This window comes from Anser cygnoides, chromosome 6, assembly GCF_040182565.1.
Source record: "Anser cygnoides isolate HZ-2024a breed goose chromosome 6, Taihu_goose_T2T_genome, whole genome shotgun sequence".
In the NCBI taxonomy this organism is placed as follows: domain Eukaryota; kingdom Metazoa; phylum Chordata; class Aves; order Anseriformes; family Anatidae; genus Anser; species Anser cygnoides.
Genome location: NC_089878.1, coordinates 3,645,984 through 3,667,005, shown reverse-complemented (window position 1 = coordinate 3,667,005; position 21,022 = coordinate 3,645,984). Strand labels below are relative to the sequence as shown.

The following is a 21,022-nucleotide window of genomic DNA, read 5'->3' as shown; positions in this document are numbered from 1 at the left end:
AAATTAAGCTAATTTCAGGCTAAAAATTGACAGTATTATTGCAAATGGAAAGGGAGAAAGTGCCACAATACTTTGAATGCTGCACATTTCATGCTTTGACCTAGGGGAAAAAATGCGTTTTGCATGTACAATAACTGCAAATGTAGCACACAATGAAAAAGTCTAAAAAAATCCATTAATATCTAATCAAAATTTGCGAGGGCAGCAAGTCATCTGTCAACAACTTCATGAAAGGAACATATTAAAATGGAGGACAGGATCAGGAATTACATTTTGCAATTACACAACCCCCTGTTAAGCTCTTTAACATTTTATTATAATCCAAGAAACAGTAAACCATGTCAGTGAAAGAAAGCTAAAACCAGTAGGAATATGAGTAAGACCATGCATCCTAATCAGCCTTTAAAAAACAAACAAAAATAGCAGTCTTGAATTTCCTGTTAAAACTGATACGTGTTATAAAGTATAGGAAGTGTATTTTCTACGCTTTTTATTTTCTTACACTAAGACCTGCTTCTGTGTCTAGCAAGGGAAGTTATCTTGATACCTTTTATTCTCAGCTCCTTGAAGGATGAGAGCTTGTTTTTCTTCTTCAAGATCTGGCCTTTCTCTTGCAACTACAATTCCAAGAAGCTGATCCTGCAGTCCTTCTGAAGTTATCATGAAATTCAATAATGTTACCTGTTAGAAGAGAGAGGTTTTGAAAGAGAGCCATATGCAATTCAAAAGCTTATTCATTTTAATTATTCATGTAATATTCTTAACCAAAATTTGAAAGTAAATTAATGGAAGATGAGGGTTTAAGATGGAGTTGGCTTTCTAACACGAGGATTAGCCCAGAAAGCTATACATTCTTGTTGCAGCCTTCTCATGGTTAGAATTCCATTCTATTCCTCACAATTACATGGACTTCAGTGCTTCAAGTGATTGGTCCACATGCCATGGGTGAACAATTGTACATATAAGAAGGATCTTCCCATTTTTATACCTGTATGCATTAAATAGTTTTCACTAGAGACATTTCTATGAATGGAAGATTCAATTTAATATACAGATTTTGTAAATAAATTTGCTGTTCTCAAAAATCATTCAACCTCAACATCCTACTGTAAATGGGAAGCTGACACTGTATTTTATGAAAATATAGATGAAGCCCCACACAGATGAAATATTATGGTGTTTAGAAACATCTTAAAATCTTTGCTGTTTTCGTAAAGTAACTGGAAACATACATGCTGGAGTTCTACTTCAAGCTAGTAGTGCCTATGCAACATAAATTTTCTCCCTTTAATGGCCCTGTTCACATGCAATTTGTGTTGTTGTTATTACCAAGGGCATTTGTATCCTAGAAATAGCATAACATAATTTTCTCTTTTTCACAGGAAAATATGTGACAAATATATATAATTTAAAAGAATTCCTACGCTGTGACATATTTATAACCAATCCAATAAAAGCCATATCCTCTGGCTGAAGTGGTAGAAAAGCATAGTGTTGCACATGTGAAAGGTGAAGAACACAATGCCAGCAGGAGTCTAGAAAATAGTTGATGCACACAGTGCAAAAATCAAGAAAATTTACTTATCAACTTAAGACTGATGAAAGAATTGGTTTTAAGGAACCACCTAATAGTGACTACAGATTTTCTTTGGGCTTCTTGGTGGGCACAGAAGATCGTTGACTACTATTTCAAAAGAACATTCAGCTTGAACCTCACGATCAGTCAGGATACAGGATATCTGTAAAATCGATTTGTCTTGATCTGCTTCCTTCACTAATAATACCTGAAAGTTGTCAAAGTATTTCAGGTCTTTTTCATAAGTTTTGTTTATAAAGTTAGGAGGGATAGTATTCTAACATTCTTGAAGTTATCAATAGTTATTAATCATTATTATCATTATAAATCACTTACTATTAATAGTCATTTGTTATTGTAAGCCTCATCTGAAAATAATTTACAACAGAGCACATCACACTGCTCTTTCACACAGGAATTTTGAGAGGAAATTCAGTTATATATGACACTAAGAATCAGTAGTATCTTCACTAGCATCATGGCCTATTTCTTCCCCATCTAGTTTAGCAATTTTAGTACTGGTAGTCTAAAAGGAAATATAAAAGGTACCTAAAGCTTCTAAACATCAGGAAACTTTCATAAGCTCAGTTTCCTTTCCTCAAAGTAGAAGGATAGCTACATACAGCTTTATGAGTTAACTTTCAACCAGAGCTGCCATGCTCTGAAACATTGGCTGGTTCGGATATCTGAAACTCTGAGGTTTAAGCTCAAAGTGCTGTTAGGATCTGCATTCCTCCTTAGTCCCCAAGAGACGGAATTATATTTTTTATGGACATAAATAAAACTCAGCTTCCCCCCAGCAGTGCTGAAAATTATCTTTTTAGTGTTTTTTTTTTTTTTTTTACTTGTGCTATTTCTGATTAATAATCTTAGAGGAAAACTACTCAGTGTCTAATCATTGCAAATATACATACGTTTTATAAATACATGTAAATATATTTTCTGTGTGTCTTTGAATGTTCACTATGTAAGACACATCAGAATGCAGTACAATCTTTTTCTATGAAATATGATAACCATATCAATAACCAGATTCTCTATCTAGCTCCTGAGTAATCTTTAGGACAAGTACATCATTGTGTGTCGCAATTAGCAACAATAATTATATATTAGCAAATTAGCAGCAATAATTAGATGTTATTTTTCTGCCTACTTCTCCGTACGCATAAGCCACCTTAGCTGGCTAGCTCGGCAGCATGTGTAGCTAGGAGTATACCCAGCAACGTCACAAACTGTTGCTTGTTACAGCAACTAACACCTGGCTGCATAGAACAAACTAAAGTCTGTATTGACTGTTAACTGGCAACTAGGAGATTTTAATTCTGTTAAATAAAAAACTTTTCTTAGGAAATAATCTTCATATACATTTTAAATGCATATGTACTCTGAGTAAATCTTTTGCATTTTCATATTTCATCTGTTTTTCTGAACCTGCAGCTAATTAACTTCTTTGATAAAAGATCAATGTATAGGTGATGTTTATTGAACTGAACAAAGTTATTCCCTTTCATTATTTTTCATGCATCAGTACTCCTTCATGGTTAAAACTTAACTTACTCTTCCATTTTGCTGAATATCACATTAGTTTACAAAATTTTGATTTGAAGATTGTGTTTCACTACCCTATGCTTAACCAACGTGTAAATTTTCAATATTTTTTTATAAACAATTTTGTAAAAGCAATGGTGAATAAAAAGTGGAATACATCTCCCTAGCAACTTCTAGAAGAATAAACCACCAATTTTATTCTTTCATGCAGGAAACAACTTTTTTTTTTTTTCCCCCTAATGGAAAAATAAAAATGGCTATTGTTATCAAATACACAAATCTGGAAATACATTTTCATTTATAAACACGGTAAAGTGCCAAAATTTGCTCAGACTCTTGTCCCTAAGTCTACTACAAATAAAAATCTTGAATATGAAAGTCTAATTTAGAGTTATCATGTGAGGTGACTACTATATTAAGTCCCAGTAAATATTTTTACAATAAAGGTGACTAAACAGAATCAGGAGATACAAACTGGTAAAAAGCGTATTATCACAGTATTAAAGAATGACAGAATTGAAAGGTGAAATATTAGGTATGAGAAATGTCAACACTTCCAAGATGATACCAGGCTTCCAGCAGTGTCAAGAAGAGCAGTGTTGACAGGTGAGAAGGAATCAACTAATGCCAGAAACTCTTCCTTGATTGTAGCTAAGGAATCATTTTAAAATTAAAACACAGTTTGAACATTTGTTTTCAAAATTATTACCTTAACAGATACTTCAGGAAGATAATGTGGATTTCTCAGCTTAGTTGTAATATAAAAGCGGAATTCGGGTGCATACTCAATAGTGGAGTCTCCAAGGCAAATGCATATACTTCCTGACTGCTTAAATGTCTGTTTGAGCAAAAGTGGCTCTAGGATAGGATCCAGTTCTTCTCCAATATTCTCCAGTAGCACTTCAACATAACATAAGAGTTAGCAGGGCTATCTTGACATATATATATATATATATATACACACGCATATTTTTTTCAATACATACATATAATGTGTATGTAGCATGCAAACAATAAAAACATCAATCGAGCAATATCTACAGATAAGGTTATGTTTCTTAGAGTATTCAGCTAATTGAACAATGAAGCAGAGAACTGTACCTTTAATTTCTTTATTTTCTTAATTATTAATGTATCATTTTACAAGCAAGCAACTAAAATGTTACCAGTATTACTGCTGCCAGCGGATTAGAACAGTTTAAGGCTACCATTTTTAAAAAGGGACCTAACAACAAATTAAATGGCATGTTGCACAGAAGTCATTTTGGGTGCTTAAATCTGCTTCTGTTTTCTCTGTAAACCTATGAGAATCTCTAAATCAAGAGAGAAATAATTGACAATAAACAATCCATTTCTTTATTTGTAGTCCAGTTATCCGTTAAAAAATAGCTGCAGATATAGCCATGTATTTCATTAATTTATTTACGTTTGAGGGTAAAAGAGTAAAATAACTGCAGTAAAATTACTATGCAGAATACAGGAATCATTAAATGATCATAGTCTAGCAATCTAGTAATTTATACTCTAAAATAAATACAAAATACCAAATAAAAACATCATTACTTTTTAGAAATCAAATTATTTTAATATAAAAGTAAAGACATAACAAGTCTCATAGAGCAATTAAAAGATACCAGTTAAACTGAGGGTTAGGATTATATTGTGCTGAGAAGTAGTTTTTTACCTGGGGTGAGGACATCAACTATTATCGCACCAATTTGGATCAAAAAGAGAAATGTTTGACACTCACCGAAGTTCCATTTTTTAGTTAATTGTGCGCTCTCCAGGTTCTTTTGTAATTTACACTTTCATAACTTAATAACTTACCAGGACTACCAAATTGAATGCAGTTTTCCAGTGTTGTAACAAATTGAGGGTCGCTGAGTTTGATTATATGCAAGCTATTGACTTTTTCCATATTCTTTATCCATTTATTTGCTTGACCCTGAGGATCTATCATTAGAGGCCATCTTCTTGCATTACTAAAAGGAAAAATACAAACTTTCAAAACTGAAATAAAAGCTATTCGAATGTTTATCTCAAAGTAGATATTTTAGGCAATTTATTTACTTTTTCATTACAACAAAAGCACATAAGTATAAAATTGTAGTAGGCACATACTTTATTTACAAAAATAATATCCCCCCTTTCTAAGGGGGAGGATATTCTAAGAAAGTACTTAAGAATAATACTTCTTAATTCCTAGAAAGTTTCATCTCACTTTATTTTTTAACATTTTAAAAATAAAAATACCACTTTAAGTTTGGAAATTTTGAACAGTTTTAATATAGTAATGATAAAAATAAGTTAGCATTTTCAAGCCAATTAACAGAATTTTCTACTGAAGAGAGATTTTACAGTTAGAATAAAAGGGAACATGTAAGCAGCTTCATAGGTATCTACCTTTTAGATCCTAACTAAAGCAGCAATGGACAGGCAGAACTTCTGGATTTTATTTTTTGCCAGACTTGGTAACTACTTCATGTATTTTTTTGCAGTATTCTCTACCACATGTAGTTACATTAACTAAAGAAGTGTTCCCTTATAACAGCCAAACACACAGAGTTTTCATCAACAATAAAACCATTTTTTATTGATGGGAATGCATAAGCAATCACCGTGTTTCCAAAAATATCTCTAATTCTGCTTTTTAAATTTATTTATTGTTATAAAAGGCTTGAGATGCATTTTATATGGTTCTTGGGGCCCTAAAATAAATGCTAGGCATAAACATGTAATTACATGCACAATACGTATTTTCAATTTGAGATAAATCTCATTTCAAAACTAAGAGCTATCATTATTTAGTTTTAAAGTGCTAATCATCCTTCCATTATTTCAAAGAGAATTTTGATTAAAGCTTTATAAAAGTGAAGTGATAGGATGTACTGTGGAAATGCTGAATTCATTAACGTTTGTCAACTGCTTAGCCTGAGTGATTGAATTATTAATACAGTAATTGCTTACAGAAGTTACATACTACATTCATTATCCCAGCACATATCTGCTAACTTCAGGAAGAAGTTTTGCTTCCAGACATACAATCAATTCTAACTTTAAAGTCAAGTGAAAATATGTTGAGGTTCTTTAGCTAGTGCATTACTTCTGTTTTACAGTGTTTTGTTTCTCTACTTAGGCACCTGCCTAGTTGACAGTCATTAACCTGGTTTTTATTCTTTATACAGAAAAGGCAGAACTAACAGATGTGAATGGAAGTGAACAGGTAGCAATCACAAAGAGAACACCAATCAAAACAACATTGCTTCATGGTCAATTCGACTTCAGTTGCCTTAAGAACAAAACCTAGTAGCTGAAAGTCAGTAGCATTGTATTGGCAAGCATACTGGACAGAACTGAGAGGTGCTTTTTTAACAGTCACAACGCAAGCTTAGATGTTAAGATCTTGTACCACTTGCCAAAATAAACTGGAAAACTCTTTATAGAATACCTGTAGAATCTCCAGTACCATCTGACAGAAAAAGTACGTGACCCTCATAGAAAGATTAGCAGAATAATCTTTAGTAGCTCTGCAGAAATGTTTCTTGGTAGCAACTGATACTAGCATATTTCTTTAAAATTAAAAGAGCTGTAGTTTTTGAGGGATGATTACTTCCATAACTACTGGCTATACTACAGGAAAAGTATTGAAAATTCTATTCCTTCACTTCTTGCATTTCTCATGACTTTAAAATACTGATAAAGCCAAGCTGCAGAATACAGTATTTGCTGCTTTGTATTTCTCTTGTGAATAGCTTCCTCTTACTCCAGCATAAAGATTTGATCAACTACTAACATGTATTGTCATAAATACTTATATATTTACTTGAAGGTTATTTTTTTTCCCCTGTCTTGAGTGAAGCATTTTAGGATGTCTTAAACTGAAGAGTAATCAATCCAGTGTGCAGTGTGTTTGTAGGAAAAAGAAAAAAAGAAAAAAAAAGGTGGTATCATAATAGCAATCAATAGAAATTAAAAAGGAGGAGAGTGAAAAGGAATTATTACTCTTTCTTATAAATTGAAACATTCCTGTCATTTTTAATTTTATAACTTTGGTTGTTAAGCCAGCTATACAGTTTAAACCAGCTCTGCAGCAAAAAAAAAAAAAAAACACCTGTCTACACAGGTAGTTAAATGAAAAGCATGCTGTAAGAAGGTATTTAATAACAAGTATTCACTGTAAGAATTTAATTATTTTTTACTCACGAGATAATGATGCCATTATCAATAGAAAACTTGTCAGAGGGTAATCCAGCAATATTCCAAGCTCTGATTTCCACCGGTTCTCCCAAGATATTTGTTAAGGAAAAATCATCAGAACAAGGAATGTCTTTTGCTTTACAAAATAATGTCCATTCTTTAGTTTGCATCTAGATAAGAAGAAAGCAAACATTAACTAAAGCTCTGTCTATTCACAACATTTTCAAAACTATAAAAATATATATTTTTCAACACATTTCCTGTACTAATTGCTACATACAAGATCACTATATCTTCAGATGTAAAGAAACTTATGCTTCTGTCTAAGGTGCCTAAAAATGTCTCTAAAAATGCCTTTGCATGTGATTTCTATATATAAAATAGAAGTTTACTTGGTCAGAACCTTAGTATGCTTTTATTACCATCTCAGTAGTCTTCCATACTATAGAATGAGTGTAGAACAAATGCACATATTCTAATGGAAAAACAAACAAAAAAAACCAATTCATTACTCAACCCTCGGGACACACATACAAAACACTTTTCAACACTTAGCTAACTTAACAATTTAATAACACAACGATTTACCATTTAGTGTTGCTTTTCACTATTGTATCACATAACTCAATACAGTTGTGTAAATTATAAATTTGTGTGGTGCATAATAAAAATGAAGGCACACGCCTTTACATATGTAAACCCAAAAGCATATTCCACTAGAAAGAATGCTTCTAAAGAAACAAATTTTATAGAAATAGTCTGTTCACATGATGGGCACAATCTTATATATGATTACACCTTATATGTGTAAGGTCAAAGAAGTATGCTATAGTATTTTAAACTATAAACTAGCTGTTGAAGCCCCAAGCAACAAAAAAAAAGATATGCTAAAGGAAACGGTCTAAAGAGCTAGAGACATTCACAGAGATGGTGAATAAAGGATTTATCAATTCACATAAAAAAGGTTGATATTCCAAAAGATATAACTTTTTCTTTGTGAAAACTAGAGGGATAAAAAGAATAAGAGCAGGCGAAATGAACTGAACAAAAGTGCATCCAACAATTCTTGAATTACCTAACTAATGTGTGTCTGCACAATCATAAGAGTAAGAACTAGCAACCAGGAATCAATACCTACTATTTCACAGAAAGAAAAAAAACAAAACCAACCAAACAAAAAACCTATGCAGTCAGAGAGAATTAAATTATACTAAGCTTTTCATATGAAACCAATATGTATTCATTTTTAGTGAATAAGCATGTATATGTCTCTACATGTCTTTTATGAATATCATCTGCATTTTTATCTACCCTTGCCAGGAATACAGTTCAGAACCATTTCAGATATTTCACCAGAAATAATCCTACCTACCCAGACACAAAGTGAGAGTTACTTAGAATGCAGGTTATAACTATAAAAGAGAACACTAAAAATTACATAATTGGGAACTGTAAATGCTATTTATTTACACTATAAATAATCATACCATAAACTCCCATTCTAGAAAGACTTAAAAGAGTAATATCAAAATATTTATGTTATGAAGAAAACAATAGTTTGAAAGAACAGTATAAAATTTCCTAAAGAAAAATGGACAAAGTACTTTGATAGAAAATAAGGGGAAGCAGAAGTAAGGATTATATCTACATCTATGTTCAAATAAGACGCATGGATTTTTTTTTCTCTTAGTTTTTTAGCAACTTACGACAACCTAGATCTGATTTTCAACAGAGATAGGCATTAATTTCTCCAGCTAAATTCAGTGGGATGTTTCGGTGTTGAGAAAAAAAAATTTAAAGTCAAGCTAATTTTGACATCTAAAAATTGAGACACCTAAAATCAACGGTCATGTTAAAATTCTGTAGTATTCAGAATGTCTATTTATTTCACTGGGAGTTACAAGCACGTATTTGCTATATTACTGAGCTATTGTATCTTTTGTCTCTTTTTATAGAGAATTACTCCATGTTCAAAACTTGCTTGTGTTGCTGCTGAAATAGGAGCTGATTTTGTCTTCCCTAAAGGTAAAGAGAATTTAGCCATTGATTGGAATAGGACTAAGCAGAGCCATGAGAAATAAAGTTACTGGCAATTGCTTTAAAGAAGAGAAGCAATCAAAGGAGTCTATCCTTTACATAGCATTAAGTACATTACAGTACTTATAAACAAAACTCAAAATCATATGATACAGTTTCAGTTCTTACAAATTCTATTAAAATATAATTTAAAAATATAAACTGTATAGTAGAATAAAAATGAATTAAATTTAGATTATTACAAAACACACAGACAAAATTACTGTGCATATTACTTGTCTGTAGCTGGATGTAAAGGCTCCTAGGTAAGCTACAATTCCTGATGAAATAAGTATATCCCCAGTCAAATTGATGTACTGCCTTGCCAGCTCCAAAGCAGTCTCATTCCACCGAGTTTTCTCACCCCCAAGGCCTCCAATCAGTTGTTCTGCTCGCTGTAGTTTTTTGCAGCATAAGTCAACCTTAGAAAAAAAAAATAGTTGATTATATTACTTGATCACTTTAAAGATATTTTACAAACATCAAAAGCATTCAAAGGCTATTTTTCTGTGCAGGTGTTTTCTACATAATTTCATGGAATAGAAAGAAAACTTCTGATTACAATAAAATTGTTTAAAGAGCAAAAACAATCTCAGTAAACAGTAAATCTCAGTAAACACAGTAAATTCCATAAAATTTCAGTTAATTTTTCACCTAAACTAGGAAAGAAAAATAATATAAAACATGTAATTCATAATAGCTCTGCATGTGATCTGTAAAATATTAAGTCAAGGAAATGATTGACATGTCACAAGAGAAAAAAACATCTCAGAGAGATCACTGTTTCTTTCATGAAAGTAGGCATGTTCTTTCCTGTGAAAAAAAAAAACCCTCCTTATGTATATATAATCCGCGTTTCTTTTGTAGGTTTTCAACTATGCCATCCTTCCAAGTTTGTGTAGAATCTAACAAAAATATTATTTAAATATCATTTAAGAGGAATTTAATCCAGCTCTGTTAGAGTTCTTTACTATGTAGTAAAGACACATTTCAGCTGCAGGACAGGAGTAAAATGTTGCCAACTCTTGTTTTGCTGTTAAACCCTCTCTCTTTTCTGGTAACCACAGCAGGCAATTTACACCATGCTAGTAACAAACTGCTCAGGTAGTTTAGTCCTCCCTTCTTCCAAACACTACCATATCAGGATACAGAAGAAACACACAAAGAGCTGAGTTTAACTACAGACAAGAATTAAGGCTCCATTTCAAATTCTGATACTATTCTTGTAACAAAACCTCACGGTGTTGTACTGTAAATCTTAGAAATAAATAAAAATGACCATCTTCAAAACATCGCCTATCTCTGCACACATAATGGCTATTATGTGTCAGGAGCAGAGTTTACCATGAACGTTCTCAAAATTGTTTTGGCACAGAAGGTGTAAATAAGCTTTCAAAACTTTAAATGTACTGACTTACAATTTAATAAAGAATCAAATTTTTAGTACAATCATTAAAAATTTACCACCTCACAGGAAAGCAGATATGAGTGAGGATGCAGCAGAGGGGTATCACTAAATTCATAACATCTACATTTTTCATTATTTTAAAGCATTTGTTCCTCATGCTTTGCCTATTTGTAACTTCAAGACCATTATAATGAAATAAAAAACCAGTAATCTAGGAATAGGACTTGTTCAACATATTGATAGTTAAAAGGAGAAATCTCATTTGAGAGAGAAACAAATTTTAAATATCTTTTCTAAAAAAAAGAACAGAACAACAGTTCATTTTTTGCATCATATACCTGATTTTCCAAGTCAGCCTTCTCCCGTTTCTTGGATTCCAGGGTCTGTTGGAGTATAGCCAATTTATCTTGAACTTCCTTCAGGTCTGCTTGTTTCTTTCTTAGGCCATCCATAGCAATCTTTAATTTTCCTTCAGCTTCATTCAACTTCAGTTTTTTGGGTGCAACATTTTTTGTCACTCTAAATATGGCCAAAAAATAAATTAAACATCTGAAAGATACACCGTCAATCCAGGGTTAGCGTTAAAAAATGAGCATAGGAAAGATGAAGGGAAATAACTACTCAGTAGCTCACGCAACATTCTGTTTTTCATTATTTGATATCTGAACACAACCGGCATTCATCACTTTTTTCTGTGCTGATACTTTCTGGCTTAAGCAGTTTCTGCAAAATTTTCTGTAACAAGAGCTAATGCTTTAAAGTGAAAATGGTTATCTTCCAAATTGTGTTCCCATTTGATTACAATTTAGAATCCATTACAGATTTGTTCCATTAGAAACACACAAATAATCATATTAAGTTACACACACACTGTACACAAAAGAGAGAGAGGAAAAAAACTTTTAATATCCAACAATCTATTTTCCAGTTTTGAGGACTTTGAGGATTTCAATCTTTTCCATTGATGCTTTCATGAGGAAAATACTGGAAGCATCATATTAATCAAAAACATACTATCTTTCCAAAAGAAAAAAAAAAAAAAAAGGAAACAAGAAAACATGCTAGAATGTCCTAAATCAACTGAAGCGGTATTCCATAAGTATTAGCCTCATAACTAGTGAATCCCCGCTCTTACTGGTAAGTTACATATCACCTTTAAGGTCCACATTTTTAGTTAATTTTCTTTCTGAAAATAGGCCTTTATAATATTACAAAGTTGTTCTCAAATTCAAAACTTTACCAAGTATGCATTTACTTATCTTGTTTGTCAAGTAACAAACATCCTCTCAAATGAAAGCATGTGCTACTTACCATTACTCAAATTTCAAATTACAAGTTTGCCTTAGTCATCCCAGTCTGATTTACTGTTAAATGGGGGTTCCTAATGTTTCAAATTAGGAAACATCATCAAAACTTAAGCACACGTTTTTCACTGCATCAAATACAATGTGTAACCAAAAATATCCTTCGGGCTTGATATGACTTTCAGAAGCTTCCAAAGACATTTCAATAATGCCTCTGCCACTATGCAGCTTTCTAAAAGGTTAACTTTATTTGCTAACTGAACATATTGCTCCCATGCCTTCTCAGAAAAGTCTAGAACTGAAAATCAGGCTCTACACCTTAACACTGGTATCTGATATGAGTGAATGTTTCTTTATTTGCTCAAATTTCCCACTGGTAAGAATTTCAGATCTCTTCTGGTATTGAAATAAACTGATCTTTTTAATTAAATTTATCTTAACTATTTTTTATACATACTTACGTATCATAAAACTCCATGGCTATGACCCATTTGCACAGACCCTCTGCTGCTGTGGAAGCATTTCGAATCTTGTCTGGTACAAACTCAGGATTTATAAGATACTGTTTTCTTATGATAGCCATGTAAGCTGGGGGAATGTTATCCTTGTCATATTCATGAAGAGACTGAAGAAATCTTATGTCACCCAGAAGTCTCTTAGCTGGACCCCAGAAATCCTCAATTTTTCTTCCAGAACCTGTTGGATCTGGAATCCTATCTGCCTTTATTCCCTTAAGGATGCATATAGCTTCCATTACAAGCTTGACACCAGCAGGAGGACTCTTCATGGACTTAACTACTGTAATATCCTTAAAAACAGGTAAACAAACAAACAAACAAAAAAGAAACAAAAGCACAACCTTTAGTAGTTTTTATATATATATATAATTTTCTTTTAGAAAAATGTTTATTTCATTTTTTACTACTGTACTTCATTCTTTAAGGTGCTATTCAGGTTAAGCATTTAAACAAAAAGACGTGAAACCTAGTCAATCAGTTTATAGGAGAAAAAAAATCTCATCTGTAACTCATTTTTAGTTGTACTGTTTCTGCTCCTAAGTCAGTAGTGGGCATTGCACTTCAGTCATAAATTTAGATATTTCAACTCTACATTTCAGTTCAGGCTCTAATATGATACTTTCAAACTTAATCACTTCAGCAGTGTATTAGTAAATTTAAGATAGCATAAGGTAAAAACTGCCTTCAGCGCAGAACTAAACATCTATACACTCCAAGTATAGAAATAAATCTATTCGTATTCTGGTCAGTTATTAAATTTCCAGAGTGAACTGAATGAGGGAAAAACAACTGAAAGAAAGAAAAACACTGAGAAAAAAATTTTTCTTTTTTTTTGATGATGCAGCTTCTCTCTTCATTCACTAGTAATGAGAAGAAAACAGGATATGAATAAGCAAAGTTTTAAATGCAAATATAGAAAATAATATAAAAGAATTGAACAATTCTACACACAGTGCACAACTGATTAAACAGAAGGCTAGTAAACTAACTAGTTTATGGGCACAATTTGCAAATTGTTTCCTGCTCTGCTTATCATGAGAGGAGTGTAGGGTGAATCAGAGAGTTTTGTATCTGTAAGCTTTCCTACACAAACTTTTTTTTTTGGTATGTGTGTCCATTTTCATCATGATATTTAATTATGTTTTAAGGAAAAACCTCCTTTTTTTTCCACTGGAAGTTCCTACTGCATTTTTTTCTCTTGTATTATAATATTCCTTTCTTTGATACACTAGGCATTCACAGCAGCTAAAGAATTAATTACTTCATCGGCCTTCAAAGCCTTGTTCTTGTTTTGTTATTCGCAAGTATAATTGCCTTGAAGTGACTAAGTCATGTACTATTTTCACAAACCATGCCAATGATCTGATAATGGCCTAATCTAAAACTTTTGATACCAAAAAATAACTGTATGTAACAAAATAACTGCTTTCCAGCTAGGATTTCCTTGAAAGTATTTGAAAATTCTCATTTTTGCAACAACAGCAGAAGTACACTTAGTCCACCCTCACTTTTACCATCTGGGAAACTTCCTTTCATTCTGCCATGGTCAAAATATTATCTAGGCAAGGAAGACCATAAAACCAGAAGTGTCTGCCTCCAGTGTCATGCTCTTAAGAAGAGTATGTGTCCTTAACGCAGGGAGACACAGAATCACAACTTCTATTTCTAGGCTCTGCAAGACTGGATATAGAAATAATAGTTGACAGGCTGGCAGGTTCTGAATAAGAAAATGAAAAGTATAGTTTTTGTAACTTCTCTATTGCTAACTCAGAATATTTTTTATAACTATGAATTTTGAAATATCTAGAATATTTGATCCTGTAGCTCATAAAAATATAGTCTTACAGCTTTTTGGCTAGGAAAAAAACCTGAAAGGTTTCAAGAAGTTTCCAAATTATAAAACTTTGTGTTTGTTAGAATCATGTAAAATATGAAAAGACATATAATTCCATGCTTTTGTTTCTCTGAATACCTCTCTAGTGCATAAATACATACTGTTAGACATACCTGTGCAGTTAGAGTGTCAAGGGCAGCCAGAGCAGCTTCTAAACAAGGCATGGCTTGAGCTAAGTCAGCATCGCAATCATCTTTGATGGCTTTGGCAGCCATAGCTTGCTCATTTGCCACCGCTTCATCAGCTTTCACAATTTTTTCAGTTTTGGCTACTTCCAGAGACTCTTTTTGAATAACTACCATCATCTCATCAACTTCCTTGCTAGCTTGCCGTAACTGAGGTTGCAGAGCTTCCAGCTCAGACTGCATTAAGGCTACCTGGGATGCAGCAGAGTTCAGTTTCTCCAAGCCAACTTCGTATCTTCTTTTCATTTCCATCACCTTACTGAAAAAAACACACCACTATATTATAAAGATATTTTATCAGTACTTGATCACTTCATTCACTGGGACCCATTCCCCCGATTTCTCACTACTCTGAATAAGCAAATTCTCTGCCATGCTTGTTTAATTTGCTCATCAAATAGTAAACATAGCAGGGGTTACTTGAGACATAGTCTTTACCTGTTCTACCATGCATACTCAGAAGTTGGGATACGGATATATACTTTGTCACATAAAGATAAATAAGTGCTTATTAAGCCCTTGCTTGCCACTTTGTTGGCAGGAGCTAAAAAAAATAAATCAAGATGACACAGTAGTTAACAGACAAGAGAAGGAGTAGGAGGAAATTATTAGTTGAGGTGAGGTTGGAATAATATTAATATAATCAAGAAAAATCATTTTAGCAACAGAATGTGAATGGCTCTGAGGACAGCCAACAGTGAAGAAATTCCAAAGACATTAGGTCATTATATTGAAGATTATATTCCTTTATTCCTGGAATTTCTTGCTGCACAAAGCACTTCACACAGCCTGCTGGTCAAATTAAGCACTTGTCCTAATTGTCATGGCAGTGTCCTACCAGTGGGAATAAAATGAAAGGAAAGGAACTTCATCTTAGCATCCATGAGAGCAGAACAGATGTGCATATGCATATGGAGGTCCTTTCTGCACAGATATAGCACAGCTATACCCTACTAGCAAGCCAATGGCACCTAGCAACTCAGAAGATGGAGACATCCTCCAACAAATCTCAGAGGAAGCAGGCTGCATTAATTATTCTGGCAGCATAATATATATATAATCAACATACAGCTACACTAGGGATGCTAAAAGTGTTCTAATGCAAGAATATTTTGTAGGCATCAAGTCACACCTTTTGTCCAAGAATCAAGTACATGTCCTAGGAATATATTTAATCCATGTACAATTCTATCAATTTAAGTTTACTAGAAACAATTAATTTGTTTTGTTCAGATTAGCTATAGGAAATAGAAAATAATATTTTGAGAACTTGAGTTCCATTAGAAAAGGTCATAAATACAAATTCTTACGTGCGCTTCTTTTCAAGTAGAGTTTTAAAAGTGGAGATCAATTCCAAGTATGAAGTAGGTGTAACATAGTTGTGTCTTTGCAGTTCCACATGGAATAAGTCAGATAAAACAATGGTAGATGTATGAAAGCTTTTACACATATCAATACACGCACTTCGAGTTTCTTTGGACATTTCGACATCTTCCAAGAAGCGAGAAGCAACTGCTTCTAATGCATCTTCAGGCCATGTCTGAAACAAATGAATAAACACTCCCTTATTCAGTACTTCATACTCATAGATCTCAAAATATTTTTTTAAAAAAGTGTCTTTACTCCATTTCATAGATGAAGGCATAAAGAAATGGCCTGATCCATCATTATCAAACAGGATAATAACAGTACAGGAAAGAATTCAAATATCTAGGATCTAGAGATTCAGTTCAAGGACACCATCTTCTTTTATCTGGAAGAAATACTTTTACTATAAGAAAAATTTTGCATTTTCAATGTATCCATAGGGGTGTATGACTGTCTCTGTTCTTCCTTTTCAAAGTAATGTTTAAAGATACAGTAGGACCTTTTAAAACTTGATGAAATTTAATTTCCTCAGATTCTTTAAATCCTACTTCTTAAATATTATGTATGAAGCTTTTTGTATATAACATGCAGATGGAAAAAAATCCTACTGCAGAGTAGTGAGGAAAAATATCTTTGACAGAGATTTCAAACTTTTTTTGGACCATAGATTCTGGTAGTCCTTATAATAGAAGAAAATAATAGATATTTAAATCTATAGTGTCTACAGTACTGTGCTCATCCGTTTATACTTTTATACCACATCCTGATATTTATTTTCTTGATGATTTTGCATTCTCTGCCTATACTGGCCTTAATTACAGTCAAGATGATTCTAATTATGCAAACAATTTAAAATATGATGCTAAGAAAATCTAAGGTATTTTTCACTGCTAACTGGACCAAAGAGAATTACTTTACAAAAAGGGTTGAAGTCCTATTTCTATTGCATTTCCCTTAGAAAAAACAAGCCCAACAATTTTTTTCTTTTTTTTTTTTTTTTTACCTGAAACCAGTCTAGTGTGCAGCAGTTGACAAGAGCTGGAAATTTACGAAGGCGATTACGGAAAGCATCTCCAATAGGACTCATTGCCAATACTATATGAAGCTGATCTCGGCAGCGATCAACAAACATGTTAAAAAGAGCTATAGGACTTCCATCAGTCTGTTTTGTCCTGTCCCGCTGGCGATCTATTTGGTGCATTTGTTCACAAATTTCTTGTTTCTCATCTACTGCAAAGAGATTTGGCACTTCACCTGCATTTAGTAAGTTGTTAATGTCTTCTAAGAATGACTCCTTTTTTATCTGTGTATCTGTAAACAAGAAAACTCCCTGCATTTCTGCTTCAGTAGATTTTCTTAGTATGATTTTTAAGTCTTTGTGCCACTCATTGATACCATAACTTTTACTTATTTCAACCTGGAAAAGGTTGTACTCAGCCATATGGGCTGCTAATCGAGTAAGAGATTGTCGACCGCTACCTCCAACACCAACAAGAAGGGCATGGCTGCGAGGCTGTTTCAGAATGCGGGAAATTCTACAAATATGTTCTATAGCGAACTGGAACAAGACAAGCTGCATTGGCTTTCTGCTCAAGTTATTAAACTCTTCGAGGTGACTCTCTACAACTAATCTCAGCTGATCCACATCACTAATCTCCCTGTATTTAGTGTCATCTCTTTTAGGGTCATGAAAATCACAAAACATTAAGCTACGTAAGTCATCTTCTTCCACTCTTCCATCGTTATTGAAGTCCAGATTCTGGAAGAGTTCATGAAAGTCTTCATGTAAATCATCTTTCACTACTTCTTGGATAAATCCAGCAAGCCAAGCCCTATCAGGATTATCCACCAAGCGATCATAATACACTCTAAGAACCTGTAAGATAAAAATGTAATTCTTTTAATAGTTGCTTCTGCTCTTGAATTTGTATTTTTTAGTCAAGATAAAACAAATACCAATCTGCAAAAGATTATGTATTGAATAATATATATATATATGTATCTTAAACTTCACTACATAGAAAAAAATAAACAGATATTTAGAATCAATCTGAACAGTTGAGACAAGTAATATTATTTTGGAATTAAAGTGAAAGTCTGTATGGAAATATACACACACACACTACACATTTATTAACATATTAGATAAATGTATAAAAGGCTGCTGCAAAGAGGATGGGATTATGTTGATCTTTCTGTATACTGCAAGATAGGACAAGATATGGGTTTGTATTTCAGGGAAGAAGACTGCAGTTGGATATTAGAAAATCTTTTTAATGAAAAAGATAGTGAACAGCATGAATGGATTGCCTGGAATAGATTGTATTCATACTTAGAGAACTCTTAAGAAATTTCTAAAAAAAACTTCAAAAGTTACTTGATCTTTTCTTTGTGATCCTGCTTTGGAGAAGTATATTGGACTACATGATCACTAAAGATTTCTTCCACGGTCACTTTATTTTGATTTGATTCTATGAACTTATGCTAAATATTTAAAAAGCAACAATTACCAACAACCTTGCTTTCTTTTAATCCAGGAGAGGGGAAAAAAAAAAAAAAAAAAGTAGATACCACCTATTTGGAGCATTCTCCTCCTGCCTCAAAAAGGATGGTTCACTTGAGTTTCTCTAGAGTGTCTGTCCTATTATGACTGAAAGATTAGGAAACGCTGAAAACAGAAAGATCAGGAATTTCTTCTAAAAGAAGACTGGAAAGAAAAAAAATAAAGTGGGGACCATACTTTAGATTACTAAAATTTCCCATGACCCAGGACTACTTGCTGTTCTTCTCACCATTAATTTGTGTTTTGGGGGAGGAAGAAGAGAAGAAATGGAAAGGACTGTGCAGACCTTCAAAGCTGCAGAGAGCACGTAATCACATGAAAGTGAAGGAATCAACAGTCAGCTTGTCTACTGAGAGAAGATTCATACTTCAAACAAGTCTTATTCCCTCTGCCCATACAATAGACAAAATCCTGTCTCATGAATGTAATATCAATTTACAGCTGCTAACCAATGCAAAATAATATTACAAAAACTTTTATACACAAATCTGCATCTTTTTCTTATTTATAATATTATTTTTTTAGTATTAGGTGATTTACCTCATGAACCCAAAGACGTTTCATCATTCCTGTGGATTCTGTTGTTTCAGGCCTCGACAGGCAAACACCTTGAATAACACGTGAAAAATCACGGAGATTGAATAAATAGTGTGATTTGGCTGGAGTAGGAAGCAGATTCTTCATAGCTTCTTTATACATACGCATGGTTCCATTAATAATTTGTGGAATCAATTCTACATATTGTGATGGAAAGCTATAACTGACAAGTTATAAAAGATGATAAGAACAAGGTGAATCTCACAATTCCATCATACTAGCATGTGAATTAATAAACAATATTATGTATGTATACTGATTTACTTCTGAGTCCATGCCAATTTTAAAATTCTAAGATTAAACTTCCTCACAGACAGTTTTACAAATCTTAGTTCTCTTACTGGATCAACAAGATTAACTCTGTCTGTGAATCAAATCTAGTAACTGTGGAACATATTGACAAATTTGGCTATGTTAGACAACTAATTAATACCCTTTTCCCCCATTTTTATGATTAGCAACAGTAAAGTAGGTCAAATAACTCTTGCTGTCTTCTCCCTTCAGAGAGTCAGAAGCTGTCAAAGCACAAGCCTCATCTAGAAATGAGATATTACGGTCTTTTGGGACTTAGCTGTCAGAATGGATAGAATAGTAAAACTTAAATAAAAATATAAAAATATAAAAATTTCTAATCATAGAATCAAAAATTATGCCGTGGTGAAAGGCCAAAGAAAGAATAAGCCTTCTCAAACCACACGAAATTTAAGAACAGTTTCCAGTTCTATTCTTTGAATAACGACTAACCAAATTCTACTATTATTTGTTATACATCAAAGAATACTGTTCATAGAAATATCCCAAATAACTGAATTAGCCTCAGCTAATCTAAAACTTGGTTGGAGACTTCAGAATAGGCACTTCTCCACTGGAGTATTTTTGCATGAGCCTTAGTTTTGTGGAGTAATGAATACTACAAAAGACACAATAGAAAAGATGGACATTTCTTTTCAAGAGAAGCGTCCTATGACATATCTTTTGAGACTTCCTAGTACCATAATTTAAATACTCATTTTGATTTTTCTCAATATCTAGAGGTTCCTTACCATATAGTCAGATGCCAGTCTAAGATTCTAGAAAAAATTGTGTACATGGATTCATCATCAAACTCATTAATAGTAACTTTATTGAAGTGTCGCAAGAATCGTGGTGTCACTGGGTTTCGGCCGCCACCTAAATATTAGAAAGCAATGCTATAAATAACAGAAAAACTTAGAGTAAAACAGGGAAAAACTAGCAATTTTTTTTTTCTAATAGTCATCTTTGATTTAGCTAGCAGTGTTGCATCGAAAAGTACCACACCGTCATAAACCTAATGAAAGCAACAAGACAGTAAAAACAGTCATACTGTTCTCCTGTAAGATATAATCTGTAAAATACAGATTGAAATGGTCAAGTTATAGATGGATAATTTTACATTATTTTAACTACATTTCTGTTACAGAAGAAAGCTTTTATCATAAATTCCAAACCTACGTTCTTGATTTTGAAAGTATTACCACAAAAGCAGCCTTTACAACTAGTACTGTATACCTTATTAAATTTAAATTTTATCCCAGTTCTAGAGTTAGTAGCTGCTATGACTATACTGTGATTTGGATAACAAAGACATGTACGGAAATAGGAAGATGTAAAATGTAATGGATATTCATTCCTTCTGTTGGGAATTCAGGGCTAAGATGCTGCACAATGTGTTAAAGCTTCTTATAGCAGCAAATTAGGAAGAAGTAGCTGAAAAGTGGACAATGTACCATTCCTAACATCAGGACCATAGCAAAAGGCAAACACATT

The 21,022-nt window shown here is 33.0% G+C and overlaps 1 protein-coding gene across 16 annotated transcripts in view; it reads right to left on the bottom strand.

Moving 5' to 3' along the window:
• The window catches only part of DNAH7 (dynein axonemal heavy chain 7), a 120,433-nt gene that overhangs the window by 38,515 nt on the left and 60,896 nt on the right, over positions 1–21,022 (bottom strand). For all 16 annotated transcript variants that reach the window (XM_066999915.1, XM_066999914.1, XM_066999916.1 and 13 more), the window contains 12 exons: positions 20,278–20,404; positions 19,178–19,397; positions 17,078–17,950; positions 16,017–16,246; positions 14,635–14,965; positions 12,571–12,917; positions 11,144–11,324; positions 9,634–9,819; positions 7,328–7,491; positions 4,952–5,106; positions 3,834–4,024; positions 548–681 (listed from right to left, as the gene is read on the bottom strand). In XM_066999915.1, coding sequence (XP_066856016.1) covers positions 548–681; positions 3,834–4,024; positions 4,952–5,106; positions 7,328–7,491; positions 9,634–9,819; positions 11,144–11,324; positions 12,571–12,917; positions 14,635–14,965; positions 16,017–16,246; positions 17,078–17,950; positions 19,178–19,397; positions 20,278–20,404 — 3,139 coding nt within the window. The remainder of the gene's footprint in view (positions 1–547; positions 682–3,833; positions 4,025–4,951; positions 5,107–7,327; positions 7,492–9,633; positions 9,820–11,143; positions 11,325–12,570; positions 12,918–14,634; positions 14,966–16,016; positions 16,247–17,077; positions 17,951–19,177; positions 19,398–20,277; positions 20,405–21,022) is intronic.